The sequence below is a fragment of the Quercus robur genome, chromosome 1 (assembly GCF_932294415.1).
Source record: "Quercus robur chromosome 1, dhQueRobu3.1, whole genome shotgun sequence".
Taxonomy (NCBI): domain Eukaryota; kingdom Viridiplantae; phylum Streptophyta; class Magnoliopsida; order Fagales; family Fagaceae; genus Quercus; species Quercus robur.
In genome coordinates, this window is record NC_065534.1 from 337565 (window position 1) to 360945 (window position 23381).

Below are 23381 nucleotides of genomic sequence, written 5' to 3' on the forward strand. Positions count from 1 at the left end.
CACTTATGAGTCGTTATTATGATTTTCTATTTAAAGAAAATAGTTGTTCTAGTTGACATTCTTCTTATTGTGGAGTGACCTTAATTAAAGTTATGAAGTCATTATCCTTATTTGAACATCATAGAGGGGAGTGCTCTCCAAAGGCATCAATATTATGTGTTATGTGTTGTGTTACAATTTGGTTTGAGTTACTTGGGAAAAATGCTCATACACCCCTTAAACTTTTAACTACTGGCCAAAAGACCCCCTTAACTTTTTTATTGGCCAATTTACTCCTTAAACTATTCACAACTGCCAAATTAATACTTCAGTTAGTCACACATTAAAACACTAACGGAATAAACACATGCCACTCACGTGGCTTTTAAATACAAACTGAAAAAACCCAAACATCCAAAACCCAACGGAAGAGAAGAGAACCAGTCTAGGTCCGGCAGAGAGAGAGAGAGAGAGAGAGAGACTGCACGCCGTTCATAGCCACTGCCAAGCTTCTCTCCGCCATCTCGCCGCCCTTGTCCCGGTGGCTCCTTGGTGGTTTCGCCGCACTGTTCAATCTGGGTATTTCTTTTTTTTTTTTTTTTTTTTTCTTCTTACGTCTTGCTATTTAAATCTTCTAAGAACTTTTATTTTTTTTTTAATCTCCATGTGTGAATTTTTATTGTAGAAATTCTTGTTTTGGTTTAATTTCTGGGTTGGGTCTCTATGAAATTCTTGGTTTTTTACTTTCTCCATGTGCCTTTCACCAACTGTTGCATTTGAGTATGCCGTAGAGCTGTTTGATTAAATGCCTGAGAGAGATATGGCTACTGCTAAGGGGGTTTGGTTGCTTGGTTATCCAATTTTCCAAATATGCTGGCCTTCCAAGTTTCCCTTGCAACCCATTTGCAACAAAAACATATCAAACACGATAATTGGTTCTGTAATGATCCAGAACCAATTATTGTATTTGGAATCAAGCACCTCCTTACTTGAGTTAACCTTGGGTCTGTACTTCCACATAAAGGTTGTCACAGATGTTTAATATCTTATTTCTGCTTAGGTTACTTAGGCCATTAAGTTCTGTATAATTGGATAGGCATAAGCAAAGAATGTAAATTTATAAGTTCTTGAAAGATGTTTCATATAGACTCAGTCCGGTGTTTTGGTAGCAATTTTATGCACATCATTTTATTTGAGGCCAAGCCTCCTTTATTAGATCATCTTTTGGTCAACAATCTTTTGGACTATGCAGCTGCTACTTGGTTTCCTTTGTGCGTGCCTGTATGTGTTACATGTTTTCATTAAGAATGTAGCAAATGATGGCTATAATTATGGATTTGTCTGCTATTACTTAAGCAAATCATGTTGATAATGGTGCTAGACATTTTAACCTTTTAATCTATAACCTTATCTATAACCTTTTAATCAATTATGTTTAGTATATTGCCAATATAATGGTGCTAGACATTTGTCCCATGTGTGATAATAGTTTATCAATTTGATGATTCTACTAACTTATTTGGAATCGAGGCCTTGTTACTAACCTAATTGGAATCAAGACTACTAAAAGCTTGTCTGTTTATATAGCACTTCAATTATTATTTCTTAATTTTCTCCTTCTTCATGTAGAAATCAACCCTAAATATTTCCCTTATTTGTTTCAGCAAATCAGAGAATGTAATTTACAAGCTCAAAGAGATGGGAAAGATTGGGGAGAAAGATATATTGCTGATCTGCGATTACTTCAGTAAGCTTGATCGCAACAACTTTGGGAAGATAACACTACCAGATCTTTAGGAACCTTGTGACTGCAAGAAATATGAAATCTGTTTCTATTCTTTAGATGGAAGAAATGTATAGTTACATTTTTTTTTCTTCTTCCATTGATACTTGTAAAGGTTTCAAGTCATATAGGAGCAATGAAAAATAGAAGCCAATGGGATATGTCCCCCTTCTGTTATAGGTTCTCTTACAACCATTAAATTGAGAGGCTGCTATGGAGGGTTTGAGTTGTATGATGTAGATTTGACACTGTAATAATTCAAGTAGTCAACAAGGAAAGTAAACAATCTTGGGATGATCTTACTTCTTCTCTTTATTTTGATTCAAGTTGTATGAGTGATTTGGTTGATGCGTACTTCTTCTCTTTATGCAATAACCACCAAAAATGAATGTGTCCCAATCTGCCATGAATTGAACTTTATGCAATAACTCTAAGAAAATAAATCAATAATTACACTTTTCCAGCAATATTGAAAAACAAAAGTATACTGGCTCCATCAGTATTCTTAAAAGGATCTCAATATGCCATGAATTGAAATATCAAATAAGTGTTTACAAATGGTATATTGTTTGCCAAAAAAATAACACTCAATGAATCAATAATTACACTTTCCAAGCAATATTGAAAAACAAAAGTATACTGGCTCCATCAGTATTTTTAGAAGGCTGTGTATCACTAAACAAATTATTGAACTAAAAAATTATTTATCTTCTTGCTGCCACTAAACCTTAGCCTTTCCCTTATCCTTCTTGCTTCCACTAGTGTTGTCCTTTGTACGACTTTGACTTGACTGTTGAGTACCTATATTTGATTGCTAAGTACCCTATAAAAAGCCAAAAAAGTTGGAAAAGTTTAACAAAGTAGTACTTGAAATTTGGATGAAAAGTTCAACAAAGTAGTACTTGAAATTTACCAATAATTTTTTACTCCCTTTAGCTCCAGATGTAGATGATTGTCCTAATTACCCTTTCTTTTTCTTTTTATAAGCCTTCTTGTTGGGGTTATCAGGAGCTTTACAAGTTCTTTGATTATGGCCCCTGAAAGTTCAAAAACGTGTATAAACACCCTTGAACGTTTAGACCCCCAAATACAAAATAACCAATTCAAGCTTTATGACAAACAACTAGTGTGCGGAAAATGAACATAAGTTATAAACAGAATTGGAAATCAATCTAAGCCAATTATAAATCACATCCACAGCAGAAAATAAAAGGCAAAGATAAAGGGAAGAGAGATGCAAACACAAGGACAACACACGATGTGTTATCGAAGAGGAAACCGAAGCCCTCGGCGTAAAACCTCTCCGCCGCCCTCCAAATGGTCAATAATCCACTAGAAAATGTAGTTGGGATACATGAACAGCAATAGACCCTCCAAGCCTAATCTACCCGATGTACCTAAGCCCTTCAAGCTTCTTGCTCCAACGAGGTTGCGCCGAACCTTTTTCTTTTCTAGCTTACCGGATTCCGCTACTAGACCGTAGCATCCGCCATCCTTGGCATCTTCCAATGCTTCCCAAAGCTCCAAAAACACTCAACACTCTGAATGGGTGTGGGTAGTGTTTGGATAGAAATCTCCTCTCAATAGGTATGACAATGAGAGAGGGAATGAGAAGAGACTACAAAGATTTCTCTCTAAGAATGAGTAGCTCTCTCTAATTGGGTGGGTGTTTTGAAGAAACCTCTCTTAGGGTTTTTCTTTCTGAATAGCCACCTATATCTTGTGGGAATGAGGGGTATTTATACTGGTGTGAGAATGGAATACGAAGAGTCAGTTTTTCCAAAAACAGGGCTGGCTGGCGACTTGATCTTGCGACTTGACTGAGTCACGAGTTCAAGTCGCGAGCTAACTTAATGGCCAGTCTGGATTTTTATCGTGTAGTGCTCCAGGTGGCGTGACTGTTCAGCTCCCCTGCATGCTCTGCACGTGAGCAACTTTTGGCGGCTTGCAAGCCGCGAGCCACCCGCGAGTCCTAGTCGCGAGTCTCTGCTTCACTGCACTGTCTTGAGCATTTCTTCACACTCTCTCACACACTACCCTTACATGATTCCCACCTAAATACAAGGTTTCTAAGTGCTATATTACAAGCAAATTTGTCATGGAATAAAGCCAACACATGGTTGATTAAATTCAACCTTACAGCCCCACTGGAAACAATTCCCACATTTCAGGGCAGTTCCTTTCTTGCTCACCCTAAATGCATTAATAGGTTCTCCTGCCTCCCTCTTTCTTACCTTCTTACGCTTGCCTACTTTCTTTGTAAATTTTGGGGGCTTGATTGGGTCATAGGGTGTTTTTGGCCACTGTTTATGGCTTGGAAGTGGGCTTACCATCCATTGGTAACAACTTAGGAATGTCTCCTTAGTGTAAGCAATGTCTACATAAGTCTCAAGTTGCTCTCCATGCTCAATTATTGCAGCAGCAACATGAAAACATGGGATTCCACTCAATCCCCATCTCCCACAACCACAAGTCCTCTCATTCAAGTCCACCACATATCTTCCACCATAAATATACTCCACCTCATATTTGGACTCTCCATTCCAACGAGAAATGCAATGTCCAACCTCGCTTTTTATCCTCTCAAGCTTCTTATAGATTCTTCGACAAACCCTCCCTTCATACCTTCTCATATGATCTCTTTTGGTTTGCAACCTTTGCATCAACATCACTCTTATGATCTCCATCATTGTCAACACTGGTTTATCCCTAGCCTCCAAAATCCAAGCATTGAAAGACTCTGCTATATTGTTTACTAGAGTGTCACTCTTGCTTCTTGGATTAAAAGCATGTCTGCTCCATGTTCTCACATCTAACTTCACAAGCCACTCATATGCCTTCACATCTAGCTTCTTCAACTCATCCATGTGGAAGTCAAAAGAATTCTTTGTTGCTGCCCTAGCAGCATTCCACATTGCATCTTTGAGTACCTTCCCAGGAAAATCCTTCTTGAAATTTGCATGTAAATGCCTAACACAAAATCTGTGCTCTGCATTAGGCATCAAATTTTTAAAGGTCTCTACTAATCCCTGCCATAAAAAATACGCAAATATACATTAGTAATTCAAATTTAGGTTATAGATCATGATATTTTTAAAAAATAAATAAATAATTCACATGCACATTAATTGTTTCTTGCCTTCTGTCGGTCTGAGATAAAGACCCATCCATTCTCATCCACATGTCCAATGTCATCCAACAGGCATTGTAGAAACCAGGTCCAAGAGCTTTTATTCTCAATTTCAACGATAGCAAAAGCGATTGGGAAGATATTATCATTCCCATCCTTTCCAACAGCAACCAGCAACTGTCCACCTGTTGTCCCCTTCAAATGACAACCATCTATCCCAATAAGTGGCCTACAACCTGCTAAAAATCCCCTTTTGCAAGCATCAAGACAAATATACATTCTCTCAAACACATCATTCGCAGTTTGTATCTTCACTGTGCTACCCACATTCCACTTCCTAATAGCAATTGCATAGTCCCAAAGTCTCTCATACTGCTTCTCCTCAGCACCATGTATCATCTTGAATGCCATTCTCTTAGCCTTATAACATTGGTCCAAAGTCACATCAACTTCATGGTCCCTAAACACTGCACCCTTCAATGCATTTGCTGTCCAAGTATGATCATCTCTAAAGAATGGCAAATATTTATTGGCTAGCCACCTTGAAGAAATCTTACTATTCTTATGATCCTTGCCACACGTATGAATGCTTTTAAAACTTTTGATTTGAAAGGCATCTCCCATTTGTGTTTGGGATGCATGTATCTTCCAACCACATTTTTTTTTACATACAGCTATCACTCTCCACTTATCATTGTGCTTATACTCAAAATCATGTTTTTCTTTAGTACACCACTCCTTTAGTGCCTCCTTGAAGACGGCATGTGATGATAAATTTTTGATCCTTCACTAGCTGTACATTCTCCATGCCAATGCGTTGCTTAAACTCAGGGAACCTAGGCCTTGAATTCCCTTCATCATCAGATGACCCTTCTGCACTCCTTAACTCATCACTATCCCCATGATCTGAATCTCCTTCACCATTCCAAACTCCCTTAAGCTGCTTGCCTCCAATTGCTCTATTGATTCCATCATCCTCCATACCAAAATCTTCAATTATATCATCATCAGATTCAGAAAAATCACTCAAATTGTAATCTTCGTCATCCTCGTCATCCTCCACATCAATTGGAACATTAACAATTTCAGATTGGCCATCAGCCTCAATAGAATCATATTGGGATTGAGGGGCTTGTGCATTTGGCATAGAAGGTGAATTTCCAGGGAGTGACAGTGGACATTCATCCATGGCTACAATACAAAATTAACAAGAACATTAATAGAAGAGCTGGAGAAAACATAATTAAAAAAAAAAAAACAATATAGAGAATAGTGAGAAAAAAAATATAACAATTTGCTCATGCACATGTGCATGATTGCTGCTAGTTCAATTCACATAATTCAAAATATTACAACATGCTGGCTTAGTCAATAGACCATATGGCTAGAATCATTACACCGAGACCCAGTATCTTTAACACTAACCAAAAGCCATATCTTTAACAGTAAACTATATATTACATATTAATATTACTTAGCTGCACCCAGTATCTTTAGGGGAAAAAAAAAAAAAAAAAAAGATGCACCCAGCAACAGTAGAAAAATGTAAAAATTAATAATATTCTTTTTAATGGATCCATATTCCAAAGTATTTAGAAACCTTAAATCAGTTGAGTTACAAAGACATTCGGCGATCAAATTCCCTCTATCCCAACTAATGAATTATCATAAAAAATAAACTTATTTGGATCAAACTAGGTAAAATCTTTAGTGACTTAATGCAAATTTTGAAACTATGTTTATGATTTTTCAGTATCAACTGCTTCGTCATTGCAAATGTTGCATAAGATGGTTGTTAAGACATTAAGACCGTAAGGCTTACTTACAAAGTGACCTTGCCTGAACATATGGAAAAACTACATTATCTTCTCATAATAAAAAAGAAAAGTGCTACACTAATTCTATAGTGTAATTAGACATGGCATGTTTGGACCAACTGGAACACACTAAAAATACCAAGGGATTCATAAACAGGATTTTGGATGTTCATGATCAATCCTTATGTAGCTCTGCATTATTTCTTGGATGGATACAAGGCATATTTGCAAGTGACAAAATTAATGAAATTTCTCTAATTGAAGATTTAGTTATTGGCTTCTGGATCATTACAGAACCAATTATTGTGATTGATATTTTTTTGTAGCAAATGGGTTGCAAGGGAAACTTGGAAGGCCAACATATTTGGAAAATTGGATAACCAAGCAACCAAACCCCCTTAGCAGTAGCCATATCTCTCTCAGGCATTTAATCAAACAGCTCTATGGCATACTCAAATGCAACAGTTGGTGAAAGGCACATAGAGAAAGTAAAAAACCAAGAATTTCATAGAGACCCAACCCAGAAATTAAACCAAAACAAGAATTTCTACAATAAAAATTCGCACATGGAGATTAAAAAAAAATAAAAGTTCTTAGAAGATTTAAATAGCAAGACGTAAGAAGAAGAAAAAAAAAGACATACCCAGATTGAACAGTGCGGCGGAACCGCCAAGGCGCCGCCGGGACAAGGGCGGCGAGACGACGGAGAGAAGCTTGGCAGTGGCTATGAACGGCGTGCAGTCTCTCTCTCTCTCTCTCTCTCTCTGTCGGACCTGGACTGGTTCTCTTCTCTTCCGTTGGGTTTTGGATGTTTGGGTTTTTTTTAGTTTGTATTTAAAAGCCACGTGAGTGGCATGTGTTTATTCCGTTAGTGTTTTAACGTGTGACTAACTGAAGTATTAATTTGGCAGTTGTGAATAGTTTAAGGAGTAAATTGGCCAATAAAAAAGTTAAGGGGGTCTTTTGGCCAGTAATTAAAAGTTTAAGGGGTGTATGGGCATTTTTCCCGAGTTACTTGATGAATGATAAGGCACGGGTGTATCATTCTTTGTGCATGTTGGTTAAAAAATGGAATTGACTTCATTATCATTTGAGCTTTTTTTTAACCCCTTGTATTTTTTTTGGAAACGTTTGGTCTTAAATTCACTAGAAGGAATCACTTGTATATTTTCCCTTTTAAACTGCGCATTTTATCAATTGTATTGAATTTTCTACAGTCTGAATTAGATCCAAATTAGAACTGAATTCTCTAGAGTCTCATCAATGCAGTGCTTGACTCAAGGATTCTTAGCTACCTTGAATATTAGAGTACTCTTGTACCTGTTATCATCAAAGAGAAATCTACGGTTTACTACTACTGTGCTATAAAATGTTTTTAAGGAGTTTTACAAATTATACTCAATAAGTGTAACAAATTGGTGTAGTTGTTTGATTAGTATCATACCACATGTATCACACTTCTTCACCCCATGAATTTGCACACGTGAAGGTGTGCAACTGGTGAGTATTATCACACATGATATATGGCATAACCATATCAAATCTATAATAAATTAATATTAAAATTTGTAACATGCCTAACATATAATTAGTCTACTAGAAAATTATGCATATGCCAAAGAGTTGGTTGATAAGTTAGTTATAACTTGTGTGATTCTGGTATGGCACGTGTCTGTTCAAACCCAATCAGTTCAAGCCTCAGAGATGGCGGGAAATTCTGTTACAAGTTAGTTAGGATTGTTAGAAAGTTTTGGATCCTATTTTATGCGTGTAAATTCATTTATATATAAGTGAGATGTATTGTATTTCAATTCATTCAAGAAAATCATAATTCAGTTTTCTCTTCTTTGATATTCTCAATTCTCTCTCTCTCTGGTTTTCCTTTTCTTTTCCTTGCTTCTTTTCTCTTTCACGCATCTCTGCAATTCTCACTTGTTTCTTCATGGTATTAGAGCCACAAACGGCCTTCACTGAACAGATGGCTTCTACTGCAATGCCATCTTCATCTTCAACAATGGCGTCTTCCTCTACAACTTCTACTGCTTCGATCAATTTGATCAATCAACCACTTTTGTTGCTGTCAAACATGTCAAACATGATGACAGTAAAGCTTGACAGTTCCAACTATATAGTTTGGAAACATCAAATCTCAATGGTGCTTGAAACTTACTCCTTATTTGAGTTACTCGATGATACTCAACCAATTCCTGAGAAATTCCTCACAGATTCTTCAGGATCTGTTACTGCAATCTTCAATCCAGAATATTCAATCTGGAAATCAAAGGAGAAAGCACTTCTTACCTTCATTAGTTCAACATTGACTCCTTTAGTTCTTGCTCTAACTGTGGGATGTCACTCAGCAAAGGAAGTTTGGAAAGTCCTTGAAAACCGTTTTTCTTCAGTCTCAAGATCACACATTATGAATCTAAAAGGAGAACTTCACAACATTAGGAAAGGTTGTGATTCTGTTGATCTGTATCTTCAAAAGATCAAGGTTGTGAGGGATAAGTTGATGGCAGTTGGAATAATTCTTGATGATGAAGAATTACTTCACATAGCCATCAAAGGCCTTCCCAAAGAATTCAATGCTTTCAAATCTGCTATACGAACAAGGAGTACACAAGTGAATTTTGATGAACTCACTACTCTACTTGGTGCAGAAGAGGAATCTTTGAATGAGTCTAATGATGTTAAAGAGACTTTTGCTATGGTAGTGAATGCCACACCTAGATCAGGTGGTGGTGGCTATAATCAGTACAACAACAGAGGAAGAGGAAGGAATAACAATAATAGAGGAAGAGGAAATGGTGGTGGTAGAGCTTCTAATGCTTTTCCACATCAGTTTTCATCATACACTTCAAATCAGAACCATTCAAATCAGTTCTCTCAGTTCTCTCCATCATCACAGTTTCAAGGTTCAAGAAATGAAAGGCCATCATGTCAGATATGTGGGAAGAGTGGTCATACAGTAATTGATTGTTACCATCGCATGGACTATGCCTACCAAGGAAAGCACCCTCCAACCAAGTTAGCTGCTATGGCAACAGCTTCCAATGCTACAATTGCTCTAGAACAGCCTTGGTTAGCTGACAGTGCTGCAACGGATCATGTCACATCCAGCCTCAATGCACTCTCCTTCCCAAAACCTTACACTGGACAGGATCACCTAACTGTTGGTAATGGTCAAAACCTTCCTATCACTCACATAGGTAAAGTTCAATTCCTTACTCAACACTCATCCTTACATCTTAATAATGTCCTTAGGGTGCCTTCAATAGCTTCAAATCTTGCTTCTGTTCACAAACTCTTCCATGATAATAATTCTTGGTGTTATTTTGATGAAAACCTGTTATCTGTTCAGGCCTTGACCACAGGGAGAGTACTTTACCAGGGCAGGAGTGAACAGGGTGTATACCCTATCTACCCTAGTAAAGCTCCTAATCTGTCCTTACCTTCTAGAGTCTGCAATCATGTTGCCTCCACATCTTCACTTTGGGAATTATGGCACAACAGGCTTGGTCATCCACATGCTCAAGTCCTGCAAACACTTCTCCCTAGTCTTAAGGTTTCTTCAAATAATTGTACCAGTGTATCTTGTACACACTGTCTTAGTGGGAAAATTCATAAACTCCCCTTTCCTACTTCCCATTTTACTGCTCATTCCCCACTTGAATTAGTTCACTCTGATGTATAGGGCCCTGCTCCAGTTTCTTCTATCAATAAATTCAAGTATTATGTGTTGTTTGTTGATCACTATACTCGGTTTACTTGGGTTTATTTTCTTCAACACAAGTCTGAAGTCTTTTCCATGTTTGTTAAGTTCAAGTCCATGGCTGAAACACAGTTCTCATCAAAACTTAAAATCTTAAGATCAGATGGGGGTGGTGAGTATATTTCTAAGGAGTTTAAGTCTTACTTATCTGCCCATGGTATTCTCCATCAACTCTCTTGTCCATACACTCCACAGCAGAATGGATTGGTAGAACGAAAACATAGACATATTATTGAAACAACAATTACTTTACTGTCTAAGGCTTCCCCACCTTTCCAATTTTGGTCTTATGCTGTTCAAATTGCAATTTTTCTTATAAACTTGCTTCCTACTGCAACACTTCAGTTCCACTCACCATATTATCTGTTGTATCACTCCCAACCTGATCTCAATCAGCTCAGGGTCTTTGGATGTGCTTGTTATCCCCTTCTCAGACCTTACACCTCACATAAGCTTGAACCTAGAACCAAGGAATGTGTATTTCTAGGTTACTCTTCTGTTTCCAAAGGTTACCTATGTTTTGATCCCATTACAAATTCTATGTATACCTCTAGGCATGTTTTGTTTAATGAATCCAAATTCCCTTTTCCTACACTGACTTCTTCCTCACCATCACCTGTCACTCCTACATCTCACTCAATTTGGTTGTCTAATCTTCTTTACTTACAATCTCTTCATCAACCTTCTATTTTAGGGCCAGCCCCACAGTCTGTCACTCCTGCCACACCTCTTGCCACTTTCTTTGATCAACCCTCTCACACAGTTCATTCTCCTGCTCCTGCTTCACCTAGTTGCACTGCAACTTTCTCCCATCCTCCTTCCACAGCTCCTATTAGTTCTACTTTGCCATCATTACCTGCTTCTGTCCAACAAATTTCCTCCTCTAGTGACCCTTTACCCTTACCAATTGTTCCTGTTAACACTCACTCCATGCAAACTAGGTCTAAGAGTGGCATATCCAAACCTAAACTCTGCTATAAGGCCACTCTGGACTATAATTTTACTGAACCACCTACCTACAAAATAGCTTCTTCTTATCCAAATTGGTGCAAGGCAATGGATGCTGAATTTGATGCATTGCAGAAACAGCAAACCTGGGTTCTTGTTCCTCCTTCTGATCATTTCAATCTGGTTGGGTGTAAATGGGTTTACAAATTGAAGCTTCACAGTGATGGTTCAATAGCCAGATACAAGGCCAGGCTGGTAGCCAAGGGGTTTCATCAACAACCTGGAATTGATTTCACAGAAACATTCAGTCCTGTTATAAAACCTGCTACTGTCAGATTGGTTTTGGGCATTGCTGTCAGCCTTAACTGGTCTATTAGGCAATTGGATGTCTCCAATGCCTTTCTTCATGGCTATCTCAAGGAGGAGGTTTATATGCAGTGTAAGGTTGAATTTATTCAACCATCTAATTGGCTTTATTCCGTGCCAAATTTGCTTGTAATTCAGCATTTAGTAACCCTGTATTTAGGTGGGTTTGTTGTAAGGGTAGTGAGTGAGATAGAGTGAAGTTTGCTCAAGAGTGTGCAAGAAAACAGAGACTCGCGGCTGGGACTCGTGGGTGGACTCGCGACTGCAAGCCGCCAGAAGCTGCACACGTGCCAAGCATGCTGGAAGATGAACAGTCATGCTAGCTGGAGCACTACAGGACAAAACAGGACAACTGGCCATACGGTTAACTCGCGACTTGGTCAAGCCGCGAGGTCAAGCCGCGAGCCACCCCTGTTTTGCCAAAACCTGACGTTTCACATTCCTCTCCCACTCCAGTATAAATACCCCTTTAACCCACGATTGAAAGGGAGCTTCCAGAGAGAATTTTGAGAGAGAAACCCTAAAGAAAAACCAGATTGCTTCACCCACAATCTATACCTTAGAGTCTCTTCAAATTCCCTTACTCTCTTCCTCTCCATTGTCAAATCCTTGAGAGGCATTATACCAAACCTGGTTCTCACCATCATCATCTCTGTGAGACAGTCGTTTGGAGTTCTGGGAAGCAGTTAGGAAGGAGCCAATCTTCATTGGTTGATGCTACGGTCTAGTAGCGGAATCCGGGAAGCTAGAAAAGAAAAAGGTTCGGCGCAACCTCGTTGGAGCAAGAAGCTTGGAGGGCTTAGGTGCACTGGGTAGATTAGGCTTGGAGGGTCTATTGCTGTCCTTGTATCCCAACTGTATTTTCTAGTGGATTGATTACCGCTTGGAGGGCGGCGGAGAGGTTTTTCGCCGAGGACTTCGGTTTCCTCTTCGATAACACATCGCGTGTTGTCTTTGTGTTTGCATCTTCCTTCCTCTCTATCTTTGCCTTTATTTTATATGTTGTGATTTTATTATGTTATGGCTTAGATAGTATTTAACCTATTTCACATTATAGCATATGTTAAGTTTCCGCACACTTGTTGTTTAACATATTGCTTGTGTTGGTTAAGTTAATTTTTGGGGGTCTAAACGTTCAAAAGGGTTTTGTACACGTTTTTGAACTTTCAATTGGTATCAGAGCGGGTACACTGCTGTTGGTTTTATTACCTAAGTGTGATCCTAGACCCCTGTGTTGTGGTTGTTGTTTTCGTTTGTACCATGCTGAATTGTAGCTCAAGTGTTTGTGAAAATGTCTCTATGCATATGTCTGAGAGGTGTCTTACTGATGATCTTGTAGAGTTATTAAAAACTAAGAAACATGCTAGAGTTTTTGTTCACATGCTGGAATATCTTGAAAATCAGAATCTTGTCTTACACAGTAGCATATCTGAATCTAAATCATTGATTAAGAAATATAAAAGAAAGAATAGAATGTTGTGTGAGATGATAGAGAATCTGAAAATGAAAAATCAATCTAAAAGAAGCATGAAACCTGATGATGAGTGTGTGTTTGAAGGTCAAGAATGTCTGTCACATGTGAACCTATTTGTGCATACCTCATTAAAGGTGTTTAATGCATGTTTGTGGTATCTTGACAGTGGGTGTTCTCGCCATATGACAGGGGATAAGTCACTGTTTAAGTCACTCAAAGAAAAGGTTGGTGACTATGTGACCTTTGGGGATGGAAGCCATGCTCAAGTCCTAGGCAAAGGAACCATTGAGATACCCGGTTTGCCTCTGTTGAAAGATGTGCTGTTCATAAAAGGACTGAAGGCGAATTTGCTGAGCATCACTCAAATTTGTGATGACGATTTCCTGGTACAATTCTCTAAGAAAGGATGTTTGATCATCAATGAAGAGGGGATTCAGGTTTTGGAAGGAAATCGGACTACAGATAATTGTTATGGAATAGTTCCCACGGCACCAATATCGTGTAGAAGTGCTCGGGTGGATATGTTGGAGCTGTGGCATCACAGATTTGGGCATGCCAACTTCAAACAAGTAGCAAAAGTCTCCAAACTTGAAGCAGTCGAGGGACTTCCTAAGTTTGGAAAAGTGAAGAAGACCATTTGTGGTGCATGTCAAATGGGGAAGCAAACTAAGGCAAGTCATCACAAGGTAAATGTGATAGCCACCTCTCGGTGTTTGGAGTTACTTCATGTTGATCTGATGGGGCCCACCAAAACTGAAAGCCTAGGGGGAAAAAGATACATTATGGTCATTGTGGACGACTACTCAAGATACACTTGGGTTGAATTCCTTAGAGAAAAATCAGAAGCTTGTGAGAGGCTGGAGATTCTGTGCAAGAAACTACAAAATGAAAAGGGGATTCCGATAGCCAAAGTTAGAAGTGATCATGGGAGAGAATTTGAGAATGCAAGATTCGAGTCCTTCTGTGAGAAGAATGGTATTAAAAGAGAGTTTTCAGCTCCCAAAACTCCACAACAAAATGGAGTGGTAGAGAGAAAAAATCGTGTGATTCAGGAGATGGCAAGAGTCATGTTGCTTAACAAGCAAATACCTCAAAAATTTTGGGGAGAAGCTGTCAACACCTCGTGTCACATTGGCAATAGGATTTTCTTTCGAGTTGGTACAAAGAAGACTGCATATGAGATATGGAATGGGAAGAAGCCTAAAGTGAAGTATTTCCGGGTATTTGGAAGTAAATGTTATATCTTAAATGATCGAGAGAATCTTGGGAAGTTTGATGCAAGAAGTGATGAGGGTATTTTTCTTGGCTACTCTACTACAAGTCGAGCGTATAGAGTGTTTAACAAGAGAACAAAGGCTGTGATGGAATCCATAAATGTCAAGATTGATGATGCCTTACCTAAGGTGGAAATGATTGATGATGTAGAAGGGCCGAGCACCGAAGAGCCTGATGTTGAGGTAGAAGCTTTGGATATAGAAGGTGAGGAACCTATACCAGAAGTAGAATCGACTCCCATCAACCCAAGAATGGAAACGAGATCGATGTCTAGAACTTCAAGTCCTCTTACTCCTCCAGAAGTTCATCCTCCTATCTCTCGTAGTGATGAAGTTTCCACTTCAAAAAGGCCATCTTCAAGAATTATCAAGAATCATCCGGAAAGTAATATCATAGGATCACTTGATGACGGTCTTCGCCTCAGGAAAGGAAATATTCTGCTAGCCAATCATGTAACATATCACTGTTATCTTGCACAGTTTGAACCAAAAAGGGTTGAAGAGGCTCTTCAAGATGAGAATTGGGTTGAGTCAATGCATGAAGAGCTGAATCAGTTTGTGAGGAATGATGTGTGGGAACTTGCTCCACGGCCTGAGAACGTTCATGTTATAGGCACAAAGTGGATTTTTAAAAACAAAACTGATGAAGATGGAGAGATAATTCGAAACAAGTCTCGGTTAGTGGCTCAAGGATACACACAAGTAGAAGGGGTGGATTTTGATGAATCATTTGCTCCGGTGGCAAGACTCGAATCCATTCGAATCCTCATGTCCATTGCGTGCACTTTGAATTTCAAACTTTATCAAATGGATGTTAAGTGTGCTTTTCTGAATGGATATCTAAATGAAGAAGTTTTTGTTGAGCAACCAAAAGGATTTGAGGATCCTCATTTTCCAGATCATGTATTAAGATTGAAGAAAGCACTTTATGGTTTAAAACAAGCGCCTAGAGCCTGGTACGATCGTCTTACACATTATCTTCTAGATAGAGGTTTCAAGAGAGGGTACGCCGATCGAACTCTGTTTGTCAAAAATGATGAAGATTATCTCCTTGTGGCACAAGTCTATGTTGATGACATAGTGTTTGGAGCAACTATCGAAGATCGTGCTACTGAATTTTCTGAGGAGATGAAGAAGGAGTTTGAGATGAGCATGGTGGGGGAGCTCACATTCTTTTTGGGTCTTCAAGTCAAACAACAGAAGGAGGGTATATTTGTATCTCAAGAGAAGTATGCCAGAAACATTGTCAAGAAGTTTGGCCTAGACTCCAAAAAATATGCCTCCACTCCCATGAGCTCTTCCACTAAACTGAATGTGGATTCATCAGGAGTTGAAGTAAGTCCTACATTGTATAGGAGCATCATAGGAAGTTTGCTCTACCTTACAGCAAGTAGACCGGACATTGCTTTCAGTGTGGGCGTTTGTGCCAGGTACCAAGCTAATCCGAAGGAATCTCATCTGACTGCTGCTAAGCGAATCATTCGATATGTGAACGGTACTGCAAACTATGGTCTGTGGTATTCAAAAGACTCAAATGCGTGTCTTGCTGGGTATTCAGATGCTGACTGGGCTGGCAGTGTAGACGATCGGAAAAGCACTTCAGGCGGCTGTTTTTATCTTGGTAACAATCTTGTTTCGTGGATGAGCAAGAAGCAGAATTCAGTGTCTCTATCTACTGCAGAAGCAGAATACATCGCTGCTGGAAGTTGCTGCACTCAGCTTCTTTGGATGAAGAAATTACTTCATGACTATGGAATTCCTCAAGAAACGATGTGTGTCTTCTGTGACAACACCAGTGCCATCAATCTTTCCAAGAATCCTGTTCAGCATTCAAAATCCAAACACATAGAGATATGTTACCATTTCATTCGGGATTTGGTAGAGGAAAGAGTTGTGTGTCTTGAGTTCATACACACCGACAATCAAAAGGCGGATATCTTCACCAAGCCTCTCGATGGTCCACGGTTTGAATCACTCCGTAAGACCATTGGTGTTGGTACAATTCCTTGACTCTCTTGTGTGTTGTGTGCTTCACATTTTTATAATATGATAAATCTGTCTGTGTTGGGGCACACACCTTTCTGATTAGCTTTTTGTGCAACATGTCTTGTTGGTTTGTACATTTGTGCATAATGTTGCTTCTTTTTATGTTTGTTCAATCATTTTTTTCTTGTGTCAAAAAAAAAAAAAAAAATCCAAAAATCACATAAAAATTAGAAAATCAAAAAGCTTGATTGACTTTGTTGAGTTTTGTCTCAAAACTTGTTTTGCCTTGTACCTTTGTGCTAATGGCTTTGTGCATTTTCGAGCATTGCTTGTTTTCATGCACCTACATCTCTGTGGGAAAAATCTTGAAATCTATGTGATTGTTGTAAATAGATCTTCAAACTTGTCATGAATGATTAGTGAATGGTTATGTTGATCTTGAGACATGCATAGACTTGTGTCTATATATCTTCCCACTCTTTATTTTTTGTTTTTATAAAAAGAGCTCACCAAATGTAAATCTCCAAATGAAAAGAGATATTGAGCTGCAAAAGCCCGTCGCACATTCTATTATTTGACTAGGAAAAAGGGTAAGCGACCTTATGTGAAAGTGAATGTTTATTCAAAAAGCCAAAGGCTTGTTCATTAAAGTGAAATGTCAAATATCACTCTCACAATGAGAGATGATTGCCTCAAAAGATCAAAAAGATCAAATGTTATGTTTGAAAGTGGAGTAAAATGATAAGCTCCAAGTTATGCTATCAAGTTGTGTGGGAGGTCATATATACATATTTCTATAATTGAGATAGGTCACATGATCTAGTGCTAATTGTGTATGCCTTGGTTGAATTGATCATTGAAGCTTCACATTAGACGAAGGACTATCTCATTGTTGATATCCACACACAACACACAAGTTTATGTTCAATAAATGCCATATTCATTTGTGTGATTGTACTTGATGAAATGTGTTTTTCACATGCTCAATCTTTGTTAATTCCAGCACAAAAAGATTTTTGAGTGTTTTAGGTGTTTTTGGAAAGTATTTTGTTTGAAAAATCTGAAAATTTCAAAAATTCAGTTTTGCCCTGTTTTGGCGGCTCATTCGCGGGTATGTCAAGTCGCGAGACTCAGTCGCATCTTCGCTGGTCATTTTTGGCGTCTTGTTGGCGAGTGGAAGGTCCAGTCGCGAGGTTCACTCAGAGATTTTCGCGGCTCAGCTCGCGACTCACTCGCGGGTAGACCTTCCAGTCGCGAAAAACACTTAGAAAAATTTTTCAACTTTTTGTCCTTCAGTGTTTTGGCGGCTTGATCTGGCGACTTTTTGGCGACTCGTTCCAGTCGCGAAAATCGCGTGTTTTGGGTAAACAGGGGCAGTTTTTAAACTTTTTATTTTTCCCTCGATCTTTTGTGACTGTTCATTGTCTTTCTCATCTGCTTTTACACTGTGTCACCGTGCCTCCATTTTTGATCTCCCATACTTGTCTCATTTCAGCTCAAAATCATCGACTAATAGGTATGACTTTCTGTCCTGCACTCTATTTTACTTGTTGTTATGGTTTTCCCTCTGGTTCATTCACAGTTGATTGTGATTTTGTGATGGGTTTTAGCTCAACTATTATTCTGTGTTCTAGCTTCGCTTGGATGCTTGTGTTTCTGTGTTTGAGCTTGTTTATGTTGGTGGTTGTGTTCTTCATCATGTGCTTAGCTAGGGTGAGCTAATTTTTGTCTGATCTGCTGTGGTAATCCATTGATATATTGTTGAATGTGGGTCCTTTTCCAGCTGATTATGTGGTCATTTTTGGCCTCCCTCTTCTGTGTAGTTCAATTTGGGCCATGTGTGTCTCTCATTGTTATTGTCTGACCATTTTCATCCAGCTGTTAGGGTTTCTTCATTGTCCCTAAATTTTCACTAACCCACTGCTGATATAGTCTGTTGGATTGTGTTCTGTCATTTCCCTTGTTTATAATGCAGACTGGTCATGTCTCCATTCAAAAAGGCTGCTGTGAAAGGAGGTTCTTCCAAAGGGAAGGAACCCGTAATTGATGTTGATGAAGACACACCTCTCCAAAAAGTGACTCGCTCTTCATCACAGCGATTCGATCCCAATAAGTTCTGATCATATGCAGCCTATCAGTCATATGAGAATTTTTTTCTTCATGCCACTCCATTACTAGAAAGAGCTGTGGATCTGTCCTCACTTCATAACACTGACATTCCGAAATGGTTTGCTCACAAAGATTGGAATTACCTTCTCTCTGATCCGGATATCGTGTATGAAGAGTTGGTTAAAGAATTTTATGCTAACGTAATTGTGGAAGGAGATGAACTTAAGTGCTGGGTTCGGCAAAGGAGCTTTTCTGTCTCTCCTACATACCTGGCAGAAATTCTTCACATCAACAGACCCATTTTTCGTCATTCACCGGTCTATGATGATCTATGTCCTGATGAGGAGCTTCTCAAACAAAGTCTTGGTCAAGACTTGGAGTTCTCACCCAATGGCAAATCCATCAGTGTTTCCTCCCTTTCTCCGAAACTGAGAGTGCTTACAATTGTGATGTTTCACAATTTGTACCCTTTATCAAGTACTGGGTATATGAACCTCGGACGTGCTTTGTTTCTTCATGATCTAATCTCTGATGAAGAAATCGACATTTGTGCTCATATCTTTCATGTTCTGCATTCCTTTTTGCAGTCTCATTTCACGGATCTTGAAGCTCAAGGGAATTTATCCAACGGCTGATGAGTCTCCTATCCCCAAACCGAGTCCAATCAACATGCGTACATACAATGCAAGTGTTGGACATAGTCGGAAGAGAGCCAAACCAGAAACTTCTGCATCTCACAGTGACTCTCATTTCAGCAATCTCTCCCTCGATGAGAAACTTGATCGCATTGTCTCCTCTGTCCACGAGTTGAATACAAAGATGTCTGGACTCACTGCTTCTCTACACCATCAAAGCAACCGACGGGATATGAAGTTTACTTCTCTTCAAACTCAATTGGATCAAATTCAGAGAAAGCTAGAAGAAGATGACTAGCCTATTCCATGACAAAAAGGGGGAGTGATAGGCATAATCAGAGGGGAAGGATATTACCCTAAGGGGGAGCGTCATTATCTAAGGGGGACTGTCTTTATTTTTTTCAGTTTCATTTTTCTCTTTAAGTTTGATATATTGTGTTTTGTAAAACTGTTATTCAGGATATTCTGTGTTTGTACCCTTGTGCTTTTGTAAGCTTTTAGGGTTAATGTTTTATGCATAGTTTGTAGGCTTTATGGTTTGTACCTTGCTTAGTGCAGCCTTTTTGCTATGTTGAAATCAGTACTTTAATCTAAATGTTCTGCATTTTGGTTTATGTACTGTCACTCTTGTGCCCTTGTAGGATTGTTCCTAGATGCATATGCCTTGTGTGCTATGCATTGGTTGAGTGTTGAGCATACAAGTGTCTTGCCTTGTACTTGTTAACTTGTATGTCCTTGTGTTCATTCCAAGTGTGAATGAGCACTGTGATCACTACCTTGTGGTGTTCACTTGGTTGATCAAGCCATGGTTTGTTTATTAACTCCATCTTTGCTTGATCTCATATTGTCTGTTTCATATGCATTTATAATTTTCTGCTTACAATGATCATGGTGTATTGTTGTGTTTCAGGAGTTTATGTTCATATGATTCAAGTGCTTCACAGCTTCTAGAGTTAGGTGTGAGTGAGTTTTGTTCAACTGTTCCCAACTCACATGTTAAGTCTAGAGTCTGTTTTAGGGTTTTGTCACGGAATAGCCAAAGGGGGAGATTGTAAGGTTGAATTTATTCAACCATCTAATTGGCTTTATTCCGTGCCAAATTTGCTTGTAATTCAGCATTTAGTAACCCTGTATTTAGGTGGGTTTGTTGTAAGGGTAGTGAGTGAGATAGAGTGAAGTTTGCTCAAGAGTGTGCAAGAAAACAGAGACTCGCGGCTGGGACTCGCGGGTGGACTCGCGGCTGCAAGCCGCCAGAAGCTGCACACGTGCCAAGCATGCTGGAAGATGAACAGTCATGCTAGCTGGAGCACTACAGGACAAAACAGGACAACTGGCCATACGGTTAACTCGCGACTGGATCTCGCGACTTGGTCAAGCCGCGAGGTCAAGCCGCGAGCCACCCCTGTTTTGCCAAAACCTGACGTTTCACATTCCTCTCCCACTCCAGTATAAATACCCCTTTAACCCACGATTGAAAGGGAGCTTCCAGAGAGAATTTTAAGAGAGAAACCCTAAAGAAAAACCAGATTGCTTCACCCACAATCTATACCTTAGAGTCTCTTCAAATTCCCTTACTCTCTTCCTCTCCATTGTCAAATCCTTGAGAGGCATTATACCAAACCTGGTTGTCACCATCATCATCTCTGTGAGACAGTCGTTTGGAGTTCTGGGAAGCAGTTAGGAAGGAGCCAATCTTCATTGGTTGATGCTACGGTCTAGTAGCGGAATCCGGGAAGCTAGAAAAGAAAAAGGTTCGGCGCAACCTCGTTGGAGCAAGAAGCTTGGAGGGCTTAGGTGCACTGGGTAGATTAGGCTTGGAGGGTCTATTGCTGTCCTTGTATCCCAACTGTATTTTCTAGTGGATTGATTACCGCTTGGAGGGCGGCGGAGAGGTTTTTCGCCGAGGACTTCGGTTTCCTCTTCGATAACACATCGCGTGTTGTCTTTGTGTTTGCATCTTCCTTCCTCTCTATCTTTGCCTTTATTTTATCTGCTGTGATTTTATTATGTTATGGCTTAGATAGTATTTAACCTATTTCACATTATAGCATATGTTAAGTTTCCGCACACTTGTTGTTTAACATATTGCTTGTGTTGGTTAAGTTAATTTTTGGGGGTCTAAACGTTCAAAAGGGTTTTGTACACGTTTTTGAACTTTCATGCAGCAGCCACAGGGTTATGTTCATCCCTCTAAACCTCATTATGTCTGCAAATTACTCAAATCCCTTTATGGATTGAAGCAGGCACCCTGGGCATGGTTTGAAAGGTTCACTTCCCAATTGCTTCATCTTGGTTTTGTGGCTTCCTTGGCAGATTCTTCTCTATTTGTTTATCAGTCTGGCTCTACTATTCTCTACCTACTGCTGTATGTTGATGATATTATCATCACTGGTAATGCTCCTAACCAGATTACCTGTCTCATCTCAGCTCTCAGTGCCACTTTTGATCTCAAGGATCTTGGCCCCCTCAATTACTTTTTGGGTATTCAAATCACACCCACCAAGTATGGTCTTACCTTATCCCAGACAAAGTATGCTTCTGATGTTCTTCATTGTTTCAATATGCATAACTCCAAGCCTACTAAAACTCCATGTTGTCCTGCCACAAGACTTACTCCAGATTCTGGTATGCCCTTGTCTGATCCTTCTACTTATAGAAGCATGGTTGGAGCACTGCAATACCTCACATTTACTAGACCAGATTTGGCATTTAGTGTTCATCAGTTATGTCAGTTTATGCAATTTCCTACATCTGCTCATCTGGAGGCTGCTAAGAGAGTTCTCAGATATGTGAGGGGCACTCTTTCTCATGGCATTTATTTCTCTCGAGGTCCCCTTACCTTAACTGCCTTCACAGATGCTGATTGGGCAGGTGACCCTTTTGACAGGAAGTCCACCACTGGGTTTATGGTGTTTTTAGGCTCCAATCCTATTTCTTGGTCATCTAAGAAGCTAAGCACTGTGTCTAGATCCTCCACAGAAGCTGAGTATCGTGCACTTGCCACCACTGCTGCTGAGCTTTCCTGGCTTCGTCAGTTGTTTCGTGATCTTCTACTTTTCCTTCATCATGTTCCAGTTTTATGGTGTGACAATGTGTCTGCCATTGCTCTTGTTTCGAATCCAGTTTTTCATGCTCGTACTAAGCATGTCGAAGTGGATTATCATTTCATCAGAGAACCTGTTCTTCGCAAAGACTTAGCTATTTCCTTTGTTTCTGGCAAAGATAACCTTGTAGATATATTCACTAAGCCTTTGCCTGGTCCTTTGTTTCTCCTATTTCGGGACAAACTCATGCCTCGTTCCTTCCCCATTCGTTTGAGGGGGGATGATAACAATGGAAAAATAGAGCGTCATTTACAGTTAAAGGAAGAAGATGGTTAAGCACGTATTGGACTCATACACACGTGTGAACCACTAAATTAAACTATGTCGTTTCAGTGTGGGTGAGAGTTAGTTATAACTCGTGTGATTCTAGTATGGCACGTGTCTGTTCAAACCCAATCAGTTCAAGCTTCAGAGATGGCGGGAAATTCTGTTACAAGTTAGTTAGGATTGTTAGAAAGTTCTGGATCCTGTTTTATGCGTGTAAATTCATTTATATATAAGTGAGATGTATTGTATTTCAATTCATTCAAGAAAATCATAATTCAGTTTTCTCTTCTCTGATATTCTCAATTCTCTCTCTCTCTGGTTTTCCTTTTCTTTTCCTTGCTTCTTTTCTCTTTCACGCATCTCTGCAATTCTCACTTGTTTCTTCAGATATGAAAGGATATCTATATAATTGAGATTATACTTTCCTCTCAAGCTAATACTTCTGTTGGTAATTAGATCTGCCAAGTAGCGTGCCAAAGGAGGATGATGATCTTCGATGCACTGACTCTTTGGGAAAGAAATGTGAAGGTGGAACATCAGGAGGAAAAGTTTCCCTTTCACCATTTGCAATGATGACTTATAAAATGTACGGAGAACTTTGGATGAATCCCGAGACACCGGGTGGTCATAAGGAAAGGATCATCACTTATCAAAATGCTGCACATTCCTGGTTAAAGCGGCTTGGGTTCAAGCACAATGACTTCAACTTCTGCATCTCTCATTCATAATAATGTTCA

At 39.3% G+C, this 23381-nt stretch overlaps 1 protein-coding gene across 1 annotated transcript in view; it reads left to right on the plus strand.

Annotated features, from left to right (window-relative positions):
* LOC126692195 (uncharacterized) overlaps positions 1-23381 on the plus strand; it is a 44029-nt gene extending 20648 nt beyond the window's left edge. Inside the window, exon 4 of the mRNA XM_050387718.1 lies at positions 23101-23381. Coding sequence (XP_050243675.1) covers positions 23101-23372 — 272 coding nt within the window. The 3' untranslated portion in view covers positions 23373-23381. The remainder of the gene's footprint in view (positions 1-23100) is intronic.